This window comes from Rattus norvegicus, chromosome 6, assembly GCF_021556685.1.
Source record: "Rattus norvegicus strain SHRSP/BbbUtx chromosome 6, alternate assembly SHRSP_T2T, whole genome shotgun sequence".
In the NCBI taxonomy this organism is placed as follows: Eukaryota; Metazoa; Chordata; class Mammalia; order Rodentia; family Muridae; genus Rattus; species Rattus norvegicus.
Window position 1 is genome coordinate 104,479,470 of NC_141539.1, and position 16,168 is coordinate 104,495,637.

The 16,168-nt window shown below is 42.9% G+C and overlaps 1 protein-coding gene across 20 annotated transcripts in view; it reads left to right on the forward strand.

Moving 5' to 3' along the window:
* The window catches only part of Rad51b (RAD51 paralog B), a 536,958-nt gene that overhangs the window by 23,428 nt on the left and 497,362 nt on the right, over positions 1–16,168 (forward strand). For all 20 annotated transcript variants that reach the window (XM_087554290.1, XM_087554297.1, XM_087554282.1 and 17 more), the window contains 2 exon segments: positions 3,525–3,661; positions 14,591–14,710. In XM_087554290.1, the coding sequence (XP_087410416.1) occupies positions 3,525–3,661; positions 14,591–14,710 (257 nt within the window).

Here is a 16,168-nt window from a genome sequence, read left to right on the forward strand (position 1 = left end):
TGGAGCCCTACCGAATTCCTTCTATGAAGCCACAATTACTCTTATACCTAAACCACACAAAGACCCAACAAAGAAAGAGAACTTCAGACCAATTTCCCTTATGAATATCGACGCAAAAATACTCAATAAAATTCTGGCAAACCGAATTCAAGAGCACATCAAAACAATCATCCACCATGATCAAGTAGGCTTCATCCCAGGCATGCAGGGATGGTTTAATATAAGGAAAACCATCAACGTGATCCATCATATAAACAAACTGAAAGAACATAACCACATGATCATTTCATTAGATGCTGAGAAAGCATTTGACAAAATTCAACACCCCTTCATGATAAAAGTCCTGGAAAGAATAGGTATTCAAGGCCCATACCTAAACATAGTAAAAGCCATATACAGCAAACCAGTTGCTAACATTAAACTAAATGGAGAGAAACTTGAAGCAATCCCACTAAAATCAGGGACTAGACAAGGCTGCCCACTCTCTCCCTACTTATTCAATATAGTTCTTGAAGTTCTAGCCAGAGCAATCAGACAACAAAAGGAGATCAAGGGGATACAGATCGGAAAAGAAGAGGTCAAAATATCACTATTTGCAGACGACATGATAGTATATTTAAGTGATCCCAAAAGTTCCACCAGAGAACTACTAAAGCTGATAAACAACTTCAGCAAAGTGGCTGGGTATAAAATTAACTCAAATAAATCAGTTGCCTTCCTCTATACAAAAGAGAAACAAGCCGAGAAAGAAATTAGGGAAACGACACCCTTCATAATAGACCCAAATAATATAAAGTACCTCGGTGTGACTTTAACCAAGCAAGTAAAAGATCTGTACAATAAGAACTTCAAGACACTGAAGAAAGAAATTGAAGAAGACCTCAGAAGATGGAAAGATCTCCCATGCTCATGGATTGGCAGGATTAATATAGTAAAAATGGCCATTTTACCAAAAGCAATCTACAGATTCAATGCAATCCCCATCAAAATACCAATCCAATTCTTCAAAGAGTTAGACAGAACAATTTGCAAATTCATCTGGAATAACAAAAAACCCAGGATAGCTAAAGCTATCCTCAACAATAAGAGGACTTCAGGGGGAATCACTATCCCTGAACTCAAGCAGTATTACAGAGCAATAGTGATAAAAACTGCATGGTATTGGTACAGAGACAGACAGATAGACCAATGGAATAGAATTGAAGACCCAGAAATGAACCCACACACCTATGGTCACTTGATTTTTGACAAAGGAGCCAAAACCATCCAATGGAAAAAAGATAGCATTTTCAGCAAATGGTGCTGGTTCAACTGGAGGGCAACATGTAGAAGAATGCAGATCGATCCATGCTTATCACCCTGTACAAAGCTTAAGTCCAAGTGGATCAAGGACCTCCACATCAAACCAGACACACTCAAACTAATAGAAGAAAAACTAGGGAAGCATCTGGAACACATGGGCACTGGAAAAAATTTCCTGAACAAAACACCAATGGCTTATGCTCTAAGATCAAGAATCGACAAATGGGATCTCATAAAACTGCAAAGCTTCTGTAAGGCAAAGGACACTGTGGTTAGGACAAAACGACAACCAACAGATTGGGAAAAGATCTTTACCAATCCTATAACAGATAGAGGCCTTATATCCAAAATATACAAAGAACTCAAGAAGTTAGACCGCAGGGAAACAAATAACCCTATTAAAAAATGGGGTTCAGAGCTGAACAAAGAATTCACAGCTGAGGAATGCCGAATGGCTGAGAAACACCTAAAGAAATGTTCAACATCTTTAGTCATAAGGGAAATGCAAATCAAAACAACCCTGAGATTTCACCTCACACCAGTGAGAATGGCTAAGATCAAAAACTCAGGTGACAGCAGATGCTGGCGAGGATGTGGAGAAAGAGGAACACTCCTCCATTGTTGGTGGGATTGCAGACTGGTAAAACCATTCTGGAAATCAGTCTGGAGGTTCCTCAGAAAATTGGACATTGAACTGCCTGAGGATCCAGCCATACCTCTCTTGGGCATATACCCAAAAGATGCCTCAACATATAAAAGAGACACGTGCTCCACTATGTTCATCGCAGCCTTATTTATAATAGCCAGAAACTGGAAAGAACCCAGATGCCCTTCAACAGAGGAATGGATACAGAAAATGTGGTACATCTACACAATGGAATATTACTCAGCTATCAAAAACAACGAGTTTATGAAATTCGTAGGCAAATGGTTGGAACTGGAAAATATCATCCTGAGTGAGCTAACCCACTCACAGAAAGACATACATGGTATGCACTCATTGATAAGTGGCTATTAGCCCAAATGCTTGAATTACCCTAGATCCCTAGAACAAAGGAAACTCAAGATGGATGATCAAAATGTGAATGCTTCACTCCTTCTTTAAATGAGGAAAAAGAATACCCTTGGCAGGGAAGGGAGAGGCAAAGATTAAAACAGAGACTGAAGGAACACCCATTCAGAGCCTGCCCCACAGGTGGCCCATACATATACAGCCACCCAATTAGACAAGATGGATGAAGCAAAGAAGTGCAGACCGACAGGAGCCGGATGTAGATCGCTCCTGAGAGACACAGCCAGAATACAGCAAATACAGAGGCGAATGCCAGCAGCAAACCACTGAACTGAGAATAGGTCCCCTATTGAAGGAATCAGAGAAAGAACTGGAAGAGCTTGAAGGTGCTCGAGACCCCAAAAGTACAACAATGTCAAGCAACCAGAGCTTCCAGGGACTAAGCCACTACCTAAAGACTATACATGGACTGACCCTGGACTCTGTCCCCATAGGTAGCAATGAATATCCTAGTAAGAGCACCAGTGGAAGGGGAAGCCCTGGGTCCTGCTAAGACTGAACCCCCAGTGAACTAGACTATGCGGGGAGGGTGGCAATGGGGGGAGGTTTGGGAGGGGAACACCCACAAGGAAGGGGAGGGGGGAGGGTGATGTCTGTCCGGAAACCGGGAAAGGGAAAGGGAATAACACTTGAAATGTATATAAGAAATACTCAAGATAATAAAAAAAAAATAAAATAAAAAAAAAAAAAAGAAAGATGGGACAGACAAGCTATGTGCTGCTATGCCATATCTACTGAGCCTCTCTGAATGACAAGTGGCTGTGCCATATGCTGTCCCATCAGTCGACTACACTTAAGTAGTATTTTCGCAATGTCGTTTTTCAACAGGAGAATGTACAGTGCATGGGTGACTCTTCCAGTCTTTCTCAATTATATCTTCACATCTGGTAACAAAGGACAGAAGGTGACTGACTGAGTGACCTTTCACCATTGGCTCCCAAGGATATGCGTCCCAAGTATCCACCAAATAAGGGGAACGTTAGCTTCTTATGTGCAGTGGGGTCTTAGGGCAGTGGGGCTTAATTCTCTTGGAACCAATGTTATGGGATTGTTTTGTGCAGCAAATTCTAAAACAATTTTCTTTGGCTTGCTTACAATGTTTATACAAATTTTATACACACATGTATGACATGCACTTTGTTTTTTTTAGGTTACAGGTCCACCAGGTTGTGGGAAGACCCAGTTTTGCATAATGATGAGTGTCTTAGCTACATTACCCACCCACCTGGGAGGATTGGAAGGGGCGGTGCTGTACATTGACACAGAGTCTGCGTTTACTGCTGAGAGGTCGGCTGTTTTATTTCATTATATTGCTTTTATAACGTTTGGCTTTTAGAGCTCCTATGCACCATGGGACATTTATAAATAGGTCAAAATTTATTTTGACTTTTAAGAAGAAAGGATGCTGGGTACTGGTTTTAAAGGAAATTTTTCTTTTGAAATCGATACAGGAAGCAGATCATTTTTCTTTCTCTTCTATGTGTTTCTTATTGGCTTACGCAGGGGTCCTGTATAAGTTGTGTTTTGTAGAAGGTAGAGAAGAAACGAGGTGAAGAAACAGGGAGGGATGTTGAGTAAAAAATGGGAAGAGGGAAGACTCGAGAGCAAAAGGGGGAGCTGCTTTATACTTAATTTCTAGAAGGAAGTAAAATATTGGTGAATGGATGGATTTTCACCAAATAGGAAAATATGCATTTGGAGATCAATTCTTATCTTAGTCAAGATATGCTCTAGGTACTTTTTTGGACTCTCTGAATTACATCATTATGAACTACTCTCTTATTTATTTCTCTCTGAAGAGTAGTAGGTCAAAAAGGACCTGATGAGGTATGACGTTTCATATGGATCCTTGCCTTGACAGGAACTAGAAATGCCTAGGAGACAGGTTTCCATGGAGACCTGGGAGGGCTCTAGGTTAGGTCAGCCTCTGGGCAGGCATGTGAAGGGTTGTCTTGATTAGGTTAATGGCGGTGGGAAGACTCTCCTCGGAGTCGTGTGGCCCCACTGGGTCCTGGACTGAATGAAAAGGAGAGTGCTCGTGATCCTGTGTTTATCATCCCTGCTTCCTGACTGTGGGACGATGGGATCAGCTGCCCGGACTCCCTGCTGTGGTGCACTGTACCCTGAACTGTTCTCTGAGAGTGGCTTTTGTCAGGGTGTTTGGTCAGGTGTCAGCAACAGGAGAGGTAACTGACACACCCGGGAAAGGCCAAAGTGTAGGTTTCTTTCCCTTTTTGGGCCCTGTAAGATTTCTGATCCTCTTTTCCTTCCTTCAAGAAGGAAGGTTTCAACCTGGAGGAAACACTGCAGTCCCAGGAGCCAGCCTCTTCCTCTGTTAGTGAAGATGCGTGGTTGTGGTTCTTTTCTTTGCATATGGTCTTAATTATATTTTGGATTTTTCATATTTACTATCTCTCATCTCTTTTTCTGGTTTCATGTAGTGTTAGTACTTACATCAGAGGCAGGGTACAAAACAGGTACGATTTTAGTCCCCTTTACATTTATGCTAATATATGTTACATAATTAACAAGAAGGCTGTTTTAGAATGGGGTGGAAACCTGCATTGTTTTTAGCTCTTATTGCGTTCTTCATGTAGCCCAAGTATGGTCAAGGCTGCTCTCACAGTGTGTGGATGTTGGTGAGCGTAAGGCGGAATTGGAGCTGTAGTGCCTTTGGTATAGCTGCCTTCAGGTCTGCTGTGTGGGCCACTCGTGGAGCCTGCGCTTTAGGCTCTGGTCATGTGTTACCCGTGCTGTTGTCAGTCTACTTGACCCTGTTCGAGTCATCAGAGATGGATGGTTGGTGAGTTGCGGAAGCTTTGTGCCACGAGTAAACTGAGCAGTTGAAGAACAGCAGTGTGAATAAAAACAGGTATACTTTGCTCACGTGTAAAGATCTGTTTCGGCTGCTCTGTGATGAAAGGACCTAAAGTTGGTTTATTTTTAGTCCTCTTATCCATTCAGTACTTACATTAGTGAGAAGAGAAAGGGTTAGGCACACCTTTCATCAGGAAAATATTCTTTTTAATTTTTGTGTGTGTATGTATGTATGTATGTATGTATGTATGTATGTATGTGTGTATGTATCTATCATCTGTCTATCTATCTATCTATCTATCTATCTATCTATCTATCTATCTATCTATCTATCTATCTATCTATCTATGAGACAAGGTCTCTCTCTATATCCCTGGATATCCTGTAACTTACTGTGTAGACCAGGCTGGCCTTGAATTTACAGAGATTAGCCTGCCTCTGCCTCCTGCGTGGAGTGCTGGGCTTAAAGTCAGGCATCACTAAGTGAGGAGGTTTACAGGACATCCACTTCCTTTCATCTTCTTACTTGCAGGTGTTTGCTTTAGCCACAGTAATTCCCCTGCAGATTTCTCACTAGACCACTTCTAGGTGGGAGGATGGGAAAGCGAGGGGAAGAGGTTCTCTAGCAATCATGATGAGTTGTGAGGGATTGTTTATATTGCTGCTTGAATAAAAGTGAGAATCAAAGCATCGAGGAAGTGGGTTGGGTTCTAAGTCAGTGTTTAACCGGAGCCCAGGTTGTTTCTGGACTTAAGTAGAGATAGAGGGGTTGGGGTTGGGGAATAGGAGACTCAAGAGGAATCTGAAAGAGAGGCTGAGATGCTGAGTGGGCAGGGTTAATGGATGCCCTCTTATGGATGATTCAGAAAAACGTCTGCTTTTATTTGTTTTACCCGTTAGACATCTGCTTAAAACAGTACAGTCTTAGATTCTGTAAGTTTACACAGTTTGAGAAGATGGGTAAGCAAGGTAACAGATCTGTATTCCAGCCTATGGGAATTTGACAGCTCTGAGAATTCCCGTCCATATGACTTGAGTAAGCACCATATTATGTTTGTTGGAGACAAGCAGGAAAAGACAGAATGGCGGGCAGTCAGCGTGTAGCAGAGTTGATGGAGATAGCACATTCTTTAGATTTGACAGAGTGGAGAGAAACCTCCAAGTGTCTTAACAATAGTTGTATATATGATTTGTGGCTCGTGGAGTTACAGTGCTTCAAAGGATGAAATTTATAACCAGGGCCAAAGATTAACTCAGTTTAAACACTAAATAAAAGGAAAAACTGGTTCACTTATTCTCTTATCTTACAGAATTCATTTTATAAGTGGACTTGTGGGGTGGTTGGCAGTGCATTATTCAGGTTTATGGTTGAGTGTTGATGAGGTTAAATCCAGAGGTCACATGTACTTTGCCTTCGGCATGGCCTTAACAGTCTTGTTTCAGATATATCTCAGAAAGAGCATTATCTCCGTAGGGATTCTTTACAGTGTATGCGCGTGCGTGCGTGTGTGGACCCAAGGAGTCAGACCACCTGGGATGCCATTTCTTGGGTTCTGTCTATCTCCTTAAAAATTAAAAAAGTATGTTATGGGTGTTTGCCTATGTATGTCTGTGCATCACTTGTGTATCTGATGCCTAAGGAGGTCAGGGGAGGACATTGGATTGCCCGGAACTGGAGTCACAGATGGTTGTGAACTGCCTTGTGGGAGTCAAACTCGGGTTCTCTGGAAGTGCCGTTAGCAAGCATTGCTAACCACTAAGCCATCTTTCTAGGCACTAACCCCTACTTTAAGATCTCAGTGGTCTAGCCTGTCTCTCTAGGGAGCCTCAAGGACAAGCTTGTCCCTGCCTCTCCAGCTCTGAGATTGCAAGCCTGGGCTGTTTCTCCTTGCTTTTTTAAACATGAGTTCTGAGGCTCAGACCCAGGTCCTTATGCTTGTAATGTGAGCACCGTGCCAGCTGAGTTACTGCCCTTTCTCTTTGTGTTTCTGACAGTCTTGCTGTATAGCTCAGGTGGGCTCCTCCTTCTCTGTCTCCTGTGTAGTGCTGGGATTAAGGCTGTGAGCCACCTCCAGCTCTTTGTCTTTTGTAGTTCTGCAGTTCTGCAGTCAGTGCAAAGGTGACTGTAAAAGTAAGTGAACAAGTAACGTGTTCAAATAAGAGTTTATTCACAGAAACAGATTATTCTCCAGTTTGTGTCTACAGTAATAGTGCTTGGCAGTGTCTATGTTGTATGTAATTTTAAATCTCTACTGCCTTTAGTTCCAGGATCGGCAGCCACCAAACCTAACCGGGCTTCCCTTTCTACCTGCCTTTGGTTCCAGGAGGGTGACCAACCTACCAGCCCCTCCTGTGACCTTTGAATCTGCGGATAAAAGACACACCTATATAGTTAATTTCTTTATAATTTGCCTTTTAGGCACAATTGCTGGGTGCAGGTATCTCCTGCCTAGAAAAGCATCTCTCCACCTGCCCTAAAATTAGTGGCTACTGCCACCTAGCCTCTACCAAACATCCTTGGCTACCCTTCTGTAGTGGAGGCCACATTGCTCAAGCTCTCCCCAAGACCTTCCATGATTGCTATGTTCTTCTTCCCTAGCATGACAGAAAAGCCTCTCTCTCCTTCCCTGCATCTTCTTTACCTTCTGGGACACGGAAATCTCACCTGTACCTTCCACCCAGCAATTCTCCCCCCTTCCCCAACTCCCGGCTTTCTTTACTGACAAATCAAGAACCAATTGGAGAACAAGACCTTAGTATCAGAACCTGTACTTTACCCACTTGTATAGATTTATAAGATTGCAAATAGTTGTTTCTGAGGGCATTAATAATGCCATTATCTATTCAATTTCTGTTCTTTTGTTAGTGATTTAATTTTGCCCTGCCTATAGATCTTTTCTTCTCCTTTACATGCCTATGAATGAAATTTTTAAAATTATTTTATGTGTATGAGTGCTTGCCTGCGTGTATCTGTGCATCAGTTCATGGTTCCCACAGAGGACGTTGTATCCCCTGGAATTGAAGTTACAGATGTCTGTGAGCTGCAGTGTGGGTGCTGGGTTGAAACCACGTCTTTTGGAAGAGTAGTCAGTGCTCTTAACTGCTAAGCCATGTGTTGGGGATTTAGCTCAGTGGTAGAGCGCTTGCCTAGCAAGCATGAGGCCCTAGGTTTGGTCCTCAGCTCTTAAAAACAAAAAACAACCCCCCCCAAAAACAACAACAACAACAACAACAACAACAACAACAAAACAACAACCACCCCTGCTAAGCCATTTCTCCAGCCCCTTTCCTAATGGTTGTTAGACATTGCTATGTTAGATGCTGGGCTTTAATGTATACCTCTAAAGTGTTAGATATTTTGTTTTAATATATAGTTAAGATTATTTTGATGGTCTTGAGACCCATTAAGCCTCAGCACTGTGAAGTCCCTCTGAGGACTCCACTTGTTGCCCAGGGCCTAATGAGATCTCTGTGGTCCTTGTTGGCGTGGGAACATGCACTGCTCTCGCCCTGTGTGAGTGGTGGAAGTGTTTAGTCTCATGTTGTCTGTCTCCTGGTCCATCCTGAGGAGTTTCCTTCTATACATTATGCATATTAGTTCTGGCGTGTACCCTGCCACCCAGGTCACCTCTTCTTTTCCGCACATGACTTCGTGAGTCCTACCAGCTTAGCTCTGATCTCATCTTCTCCACTCTGGGCCCACCAGACTCTCGTTGGCTTCCCTTTTTTGTGTCGTAGAATGGAAAGTGCCTCTGGGGTGAGCCTGGGACACACGCGAGGTTCCTTTATTAGCTTCCTTTCTCATGAGGGGCACGGTTTTGAACTATTGTTTAGTGTGGAACTGCTATTTCAGACATTTTGTCTGCTTTTCTAGTTGATGCTATCGGGGCAGTTCCCAAGCCATTAATCTTTTGTTCACAGAAGTCAAAATCTCCCTGTTATTCATCTTGAATTCACTCCGTACTGGCTTTATTTCCTAGCCCTATATTGAAATTGATTTTCAAAATTTTATTCAACTCAATAATATTTAAAACACAGCCGTGTATTGCTTGGTGATGGTGGTATGGTTTGGGGACTGTATTACTAAGTCAGTTAGTCCTGTGAGTCTGTCAGAGTATACTTACACAGACTGAGTAGTGTGTGTTCATCATGGAAGGTGGCCTCTGCACGCAGTCAAAAGGTGAGGTGAGCAGAAACAGTGTAAGCTGGTGCATTGTGTTTTACAGAACTTAAAAATGCTGTAGAAGTAACTTACACTCTGAAATAATGATCGCTAGCAGAGTAAACACAGCCAGAAATATCACCAAGTGTTGTATGCTGTGCATAATGTATGTGCTGTGCTTTTATATGACTGATAACAGTGCGTCTGTGTATACCAATATTACTATAAACCGACTAAGGTGCTGCCTTTGGATAGGAGGCTGGCTGTGACGTCACCAGGAGGGGTTGATTCTCAGCCCCCATCACACAGCCGCCACATGCTCAGTCCTGCAGCACTGCCAGTGGTGGTCATTTTTCTCCCCAACAGTTTCTGTCAGATGGCTTCTTAGGACCAGTCTCTCTTGGTTTTATCCCTGTTTCTAACCACGTCAGTCTGTGTTGCTGGGCTCTACTCACTTTGTAAGCTTCTAAGCCTTGGAGAATCCCGGAACTCAGTTTTAGGATTTTGTTTCTCCTCTCTCTGTCCTCAGTCCCTCATATCCACGAGGGATATGAGTTTAGTAAATTTCTTGATTGGCAGAAGGGTCATGGATTCATGTTCTGAGCTTTCCCACAACCTCCAGATTCATATACATTTGCCATTTGGCATAATATATTTATATATGAGGAAGCTTGATGTATCTGAAGATGAGTTCTGGATTTCCTGGTTTAAAAAACCAGAACACAGGAAGAACACCAGTAACTACAGTCCCGATCGAATCACCGTTCTTCTAGATACTCATCCAAACAATCAAATTCTTCCATCCTTCCCCCACTTTGAATCATACTTTAAATCTGGTTACTTCTAATTATCTGAGGTATTATTTCCCTAGGCCAAGGCACCATCATTCCTTGTGTGAACAGCAGTACTAGCTCATCTCGTTTTACCCTTACCTTTGAACAGTCTTTTCTCCATGTGACATCTAGAACCATCTTCCCTGCTCCCCTCCATCCTCTCTCTCTCTCTCTCTCTCTCTCTCTCTCTCTCTCTCTCTCTCTCTCTCTCTGTGCATGCGTGTGTGTGTAGGTGTGCGTGTGTGTGCGCGCGCGTGTGTGTGTAGGGGTGTGTGTGTGTGTGTAGGGGTGTGTGTGTGTGTGTGTGTGTGTGTGTGTGTGTGTGTGTAGGTGTGTGTCTGCCTACGCATGGTGGCTGCAGGAGGAGGTGTCATTCTTTCCCTTCCTCCTTTGAGACCGTTCTCTCTGGCCTTGGAGCTAGGCTGGCGTCCAAGCCTGAGACACTCCTGCCTGCTGAGCCATCTCCCCAGACTCTTGAGCAGAACTTCAGGAAGATTTATTTATTATGCTGTATCTTATGTGTTTGGATGTTTTGCCTGCATGTTTGTATGAGTGATGGGCGTGTGCCTGGTGCCACAGAGGACAGAAGAGCACCGGTGGCAGGTCCCTTAGGTCTGGAGTTAAGGATGGCGTTGACTCACCACGTGGGTGCTGGGAAATGAATTCCATCTTCTGAAAGAGCAGCCAGTGGTTTCTAGCACCAAGCCATCCCCCCTACCCCCCGCCCCAAGAGCAGTCTTTTACTTTAAAAAAATTATTTTGATTTTTAAAGAAACATATGTGGGATGTGGTGGCTGCATGTTTAAGGTAATGGCCTGTTGAAAAAGGAAACCCGATGGTGTCAGGTATGCTCCCAGACTTCTCATTTTTCTTAATAAAACCCAAACAGACTACACAGATCTGAAGGTCTGAGGGGACCTTGATTTCTGGCTAGCTCTCTGGCTTTTCCCCCTTCAGTCTCCTTCCTGTTCCCTGTTCCAGCTACATTATCCTTCAGAGCACTGTAGCTGGCTGGCCTCTGTTGTATTTTGCTTTTCTCTCCTTCTGGAATGTCTTAGGGTTTCTATTGCTGTGATAAAACACATGGCTAGAGGGGGGGGTCAGGGAGGGAGGGAAGGAGGGAGAGAGAGAGAGAGAGAGAGAGAGAGAGAGAAAGAGAGAGAGAGAGAGAGAGAGAGAGAGAGAGAGAGAGAGAGAGAGAGAGAGAAACAAAACAAAACATAATACTAAAACCCCCAAACAAACAAGTTAGAGAGCAAAGGGTTTATTGGGCCTACACTTCCACATCACTGTTCATCATCAAAGGAAACCAGGACAGGAAATCCAAACAAGCAGGGACCTGGAGGCAGGAGCTGATGCAGAGGCCTGGGAGGGGTGCTGCTTACTGGCTGGCCATGGCTTGCTCAGCCTGCCTTCTTATAGAACCCAGGATCAGCAGCCCAGGGATGACAACAACTAGTATGGGCTGGGCCCTCCCCTATAAATCTCTAATAAGAAAAGTGCTTTCTAGGCTGGCCCACAGCCTATGGAGGCATTTTCTCAACTGAGGTTTCTTCCTCTCAGATGATGATAGTTTGTGTCCAGGTGACACAACTCTAGCCAGCACACAGAGAATGTAACTTTCTCCTTCCTTCTGCTCTTCATTTCCTTTTTGGGGGGTATTGTGATGTCATATATTCAATACTTACAGTAGTTAGTAGTCCCTGGCACATACATAGTCCTCAGAAAAGCTTGAATGAATGAATTTTGAATGCATCTTTTCAAAGGAGTGCCTTTAATAAAAAGATACCCACTAGGTGGCACTGTTTTCAAACTTTATGTGATTTATTGGAGGCAAAGATAGGTTTTCTGGTTCTTCCCCTGAAGAACAAGATCTTGTGAAGATTGTCACTGGTTACTAACAGAATTAATACTAGGCCTTTAGGAAAACTTCAGTGATATTTATTTTGATTTATATTGTTTAAAAAGTTTCCCAGAATAAAAATTATTTGGAGAAGCCTTTAGAAAAATTTGTAACATATTAGCCCGTATGTTGCTATCTAGTCAATCTAGTTACTTAGCATGGCCAGTGTGAATAACAGTAGCTCCTGACTATATGCATATTCTGACTATCATTCCTCAGGAGCAGGCTTAATGGAACAAGGATCACAGGACCTTTCACCACTCAAAGCACTGGTGGAAAACCAGCCTAGTGTTACACTGTAGCCAGTAAGTTAGGAACGCTAGCTTGCTTGCTAGTCTGTTCCTAACAACAGGCTATCCAAATCCTCAAGTTTGCAGTACACGTGGCTGTACCCAACCTATTGAAAACTGGTGTCTTCCAAGAGCTAGAGCTCCAGCTGCCTTCTCTACTAAGCTCACATCATAGTTACGCCACCATCACCACCACCACTACCATAATCATTGTAATAATAAAAATGACATGTTTCTACAAGCCTTCCAGTCTGCCCATTTTACATGGCCAATACCACATCATTTCTTTTTTTTTTTTTCAATTTTGTAATTATATTTATGTACAGAAAACTTAGTGGACATTTAACCCAGCTTAGTGGTGAGTTCTTTAGCCTTCGCCTTTTCCAGCTTGGCAATATGAGCCACAGCCATAGGACCCAGATCGTTGTCTCCCCAGTGGTGGCGGATCTCGTTGTATCTGTCATTATAATTGGTCCTAATAGCTTCCACCAGCTTAGTCAGAGCACCCTTGTCTTCCGAGTTAACCTGTGTGAAGGCAACAGTGGTGCACGTCTTCCTGTGGACCAGGCGCCCCTTGATGATACAGTAGGGCATCCCCATCTTTTGACAAAGGGCAGGCAAGAAAACCACCAGCTCAATGGGGTCTTCTTCATGGACAGTCACCACTAGCTGAGCCTTCTTGTTCTCCACCAAGGTGGTGACTGTAAGACAGTCTCTTAGTTGGGACACCCCCTTTGCCAGCAGCTTTCTTCTCAGCACAGGCTTCTTCTCCTGCTTTGTCTCTGGCCTGTACTTGTGGGCGAGCTTAAGCAGCTGAGTCGCTGTTTGCCTGTCTAGGGCCTGGGGGAACTGGTTGATGGCAGGAGGTACTTTGAGCCGCTTATAGAGGATGGCTCTTTGCCACTGCAGTGTGATGTAGCAGGGCCATTTGACGAAGCGTGTGAGATCTCTTTTGGGCTGGGTGTCCTTCCCAAGTTCTTGGGCCTTTTCTCAAACAAAGGATTGACCACCTTTTTGACCTCCTCTTTCTTGACCATGGAGGGGGCTGGGGACACCTTCTTCCCTTGGCCTTCTTTCCTTTGGGTATCTTGCTCGGCTGGAGGAGAGAGCATATCATTTTTTTGCCTTTCTTACTTCCTGTCCTTCCCTCAGTCCCCATGCCTTGTCAAACACTCCTCATCTCGAATACCTCTTTAAGTCCTATTTTTTCTCTTGAAGCATTTTTATCTCTTCTTATTGAACCAAATTATATATTTTTCTTTTCAGTTTACTGAAAATGCACTTAAAAAGTTCTTGACTGTCTTTATTTTTCTCTTCTTTTTCCTGTTAGTTCCCTCCCTCGCTTCTGATTATAGCATATTTAGGGATATGTTTTGTTTATCTATTTAAAGTTCTCAGCCTCTTCTCAGAACCCTTTAACTGTTTAGAGATGAAGACACTGCCCTTTTGTTCTTCTGTGCCTCCAACTTGAATGTAGAATATGGGATGTCTTAGTGTTTATGGTTTCTTTGCCAGATCCCCCTGGATGGCTAAGTAGGGCTGGGGAGAGTCATTTCAACTGGGATACAGTTATACTCCAAGAGTCTTGCTTTTGAGTTTTAAATCTTACACTTCTATAGTTTCCAGCGATGCCCTTCATGCCTTCTTTGTTCTGCTAATTGATGCTGTCATGTATGTTTTTGGTTTATCACTCCTCCTCACTTGACCAGCCCCACATGATTAGGTTTAGCTTTGGGGTCTGAATTCAGCATTTAGAAAATAACTTTTTGTTAACAAGAAGTAACTGGATAGCATTAATTTGGTTAAACAATAATTTTCTGTTTGCCAAGGAACTACTAGATAGCATTAAATTTTAATTGAGAAAGCAGTTTTTTTTTTTTTTTTTTTGGAAAGAGACATGATGACGTAGGTATATCAGGATACAGTACTATATTTATTGAAATAGACTTTGTTCATTCAAGCAACTGAAAGTTTTTTCTAATTTCTAATATGTTAAAATAGTTCTATAAAAATGTTGTTTGTAAACATTTTACTTCCAGAAATGAAATCTTGGGGACATTGTTGCTTGTTGGAAAGTCAGTTCAGAGACCTAGAACCCTTGCTAGGTTCTGACAGCCGACCCCTGATAATTCGCACAGAGGACACGTGTATTTCAGACTTGTGTTCAGTATTCACTGTTCTCTCTTGAAGCCTCCTCCCTTCTCTCCACAGACTGGTCGAGATCGCAGAATCCCGCTTTCCACAGTATTTTAACACTGAGGAAAAGTTGCTTCTGACCAGCAGTAGAGTTCATCTTTGCCAAGAACTCACCTGTGAGGGACTTCTGCAAAGGTAGGCGGTTTCATATTGATATTTTAGTAATGCTTTGAGGGTTTTCCCCTCCCCATTTTCAGGTTCTTAGTAAAATAATTCTTATATAATAGAGTTAAGGAAATAATTATTTGTGCCTTCTTTATTTGTTGTAGTTGTTTTGAAATGTTTCTTTAAAATGGAATAAAAATTAAGTGAGTGTTTTGGAATCTAAGTGGATATTAATTATAAGTTGTTTTGTTAGTGAATTACCTGTAAATGTGCAGCTTAGAACAGCAAATATGTATTTTCTGGGGGCTGAGCATCTGGTAGTGACTTAGCTGGCTCTCCTGCTTTGCTTGTAGCCCAGGACTATGGTTGTTTTGCTCCTGTTCCCAAGCTCACTGGCGTGCTGTTGGAAGGTGTTCTTTCTTTATATATGGAAGGTGTTATCTCTTATGCCCCACTGCCTAGAACATGAGCATCACCGTTTTGTCATAAGTGTTTGTCACACAGACCAACTCTTGTGCAGTGTGGGAAGAAGGCATTTAAGTACAAATTCATATAACATGTGTCATAGCAGGATAGGGGAATAAGAGGGGGCCATTTTAGAGACTGGCTACATGAAATAGTTTTACTTTAAACTTCAGCTTTTTTTTTTAAAGATTTATTTATTTATTTATTTAATTTATTTATTATGAGTACACTGTAGCTGTCTTCAGACACTAGAAGAGGGCGTCAGATCTCATTACAGATGGTTATGAGCCACCGTGTGGTTGCTGGGATTTGAACTCAGGACCTCTGGAAGAGCAGTCAATGCTCTTAACCACTAAGCCATCTCTCCAGCCCCCTAAACTTCAGCTTTTGTAGTATTATAGGACAACATGGAAACACTGTCTCTATTTCCAGAAGAATGCAGTCGACAGGAGTGCTGAACTAAGTTATGTGTGCTGAATTTTACAGCCATCCCTGTAACTTAGGGAAGGTGTGTGTGTGTGTACACAGTGCATGAGCAAGTTCACGCGTTGTTACTGGGATTGGACCCAGGGCCTCATGTGTGTCAGGCAAGTGCTCTACCAAACAGCTGCATCTCGGCCGTTGTTAAAGTCTTTATTTTGATGACGTACAGACCACGCTATCCAGTATGGTTTTGAACAACTCCCACTGTAGCCCAGTTTAGCCTTGGCCTTGCAAACTTCTTTCTTCGGTTTCCTGAGTAGTGAGGACGAGAGACCTGTAAGACCAGAGCTGGCTTGCTGTTATTTTAAAGCTGATTAACCTCTGCAGCACGGCAGTGTTGTTTTTTTAGGTTTATTTATTTTATATTTTATGAGTATTTGCCTGTATGTTTGGGTGTGCAGCACTTACATGTCTGATGCCCTGGGAGCTGGAAGAGCGGGTGGGATCCCGTGGAACTAGAGTTACCAATGGGTATGCAACCCAGCATGCGTGCTAGGAACCAAACCCCGGTTCTCTGCAAGAGTAACAAGTATTCTTAAC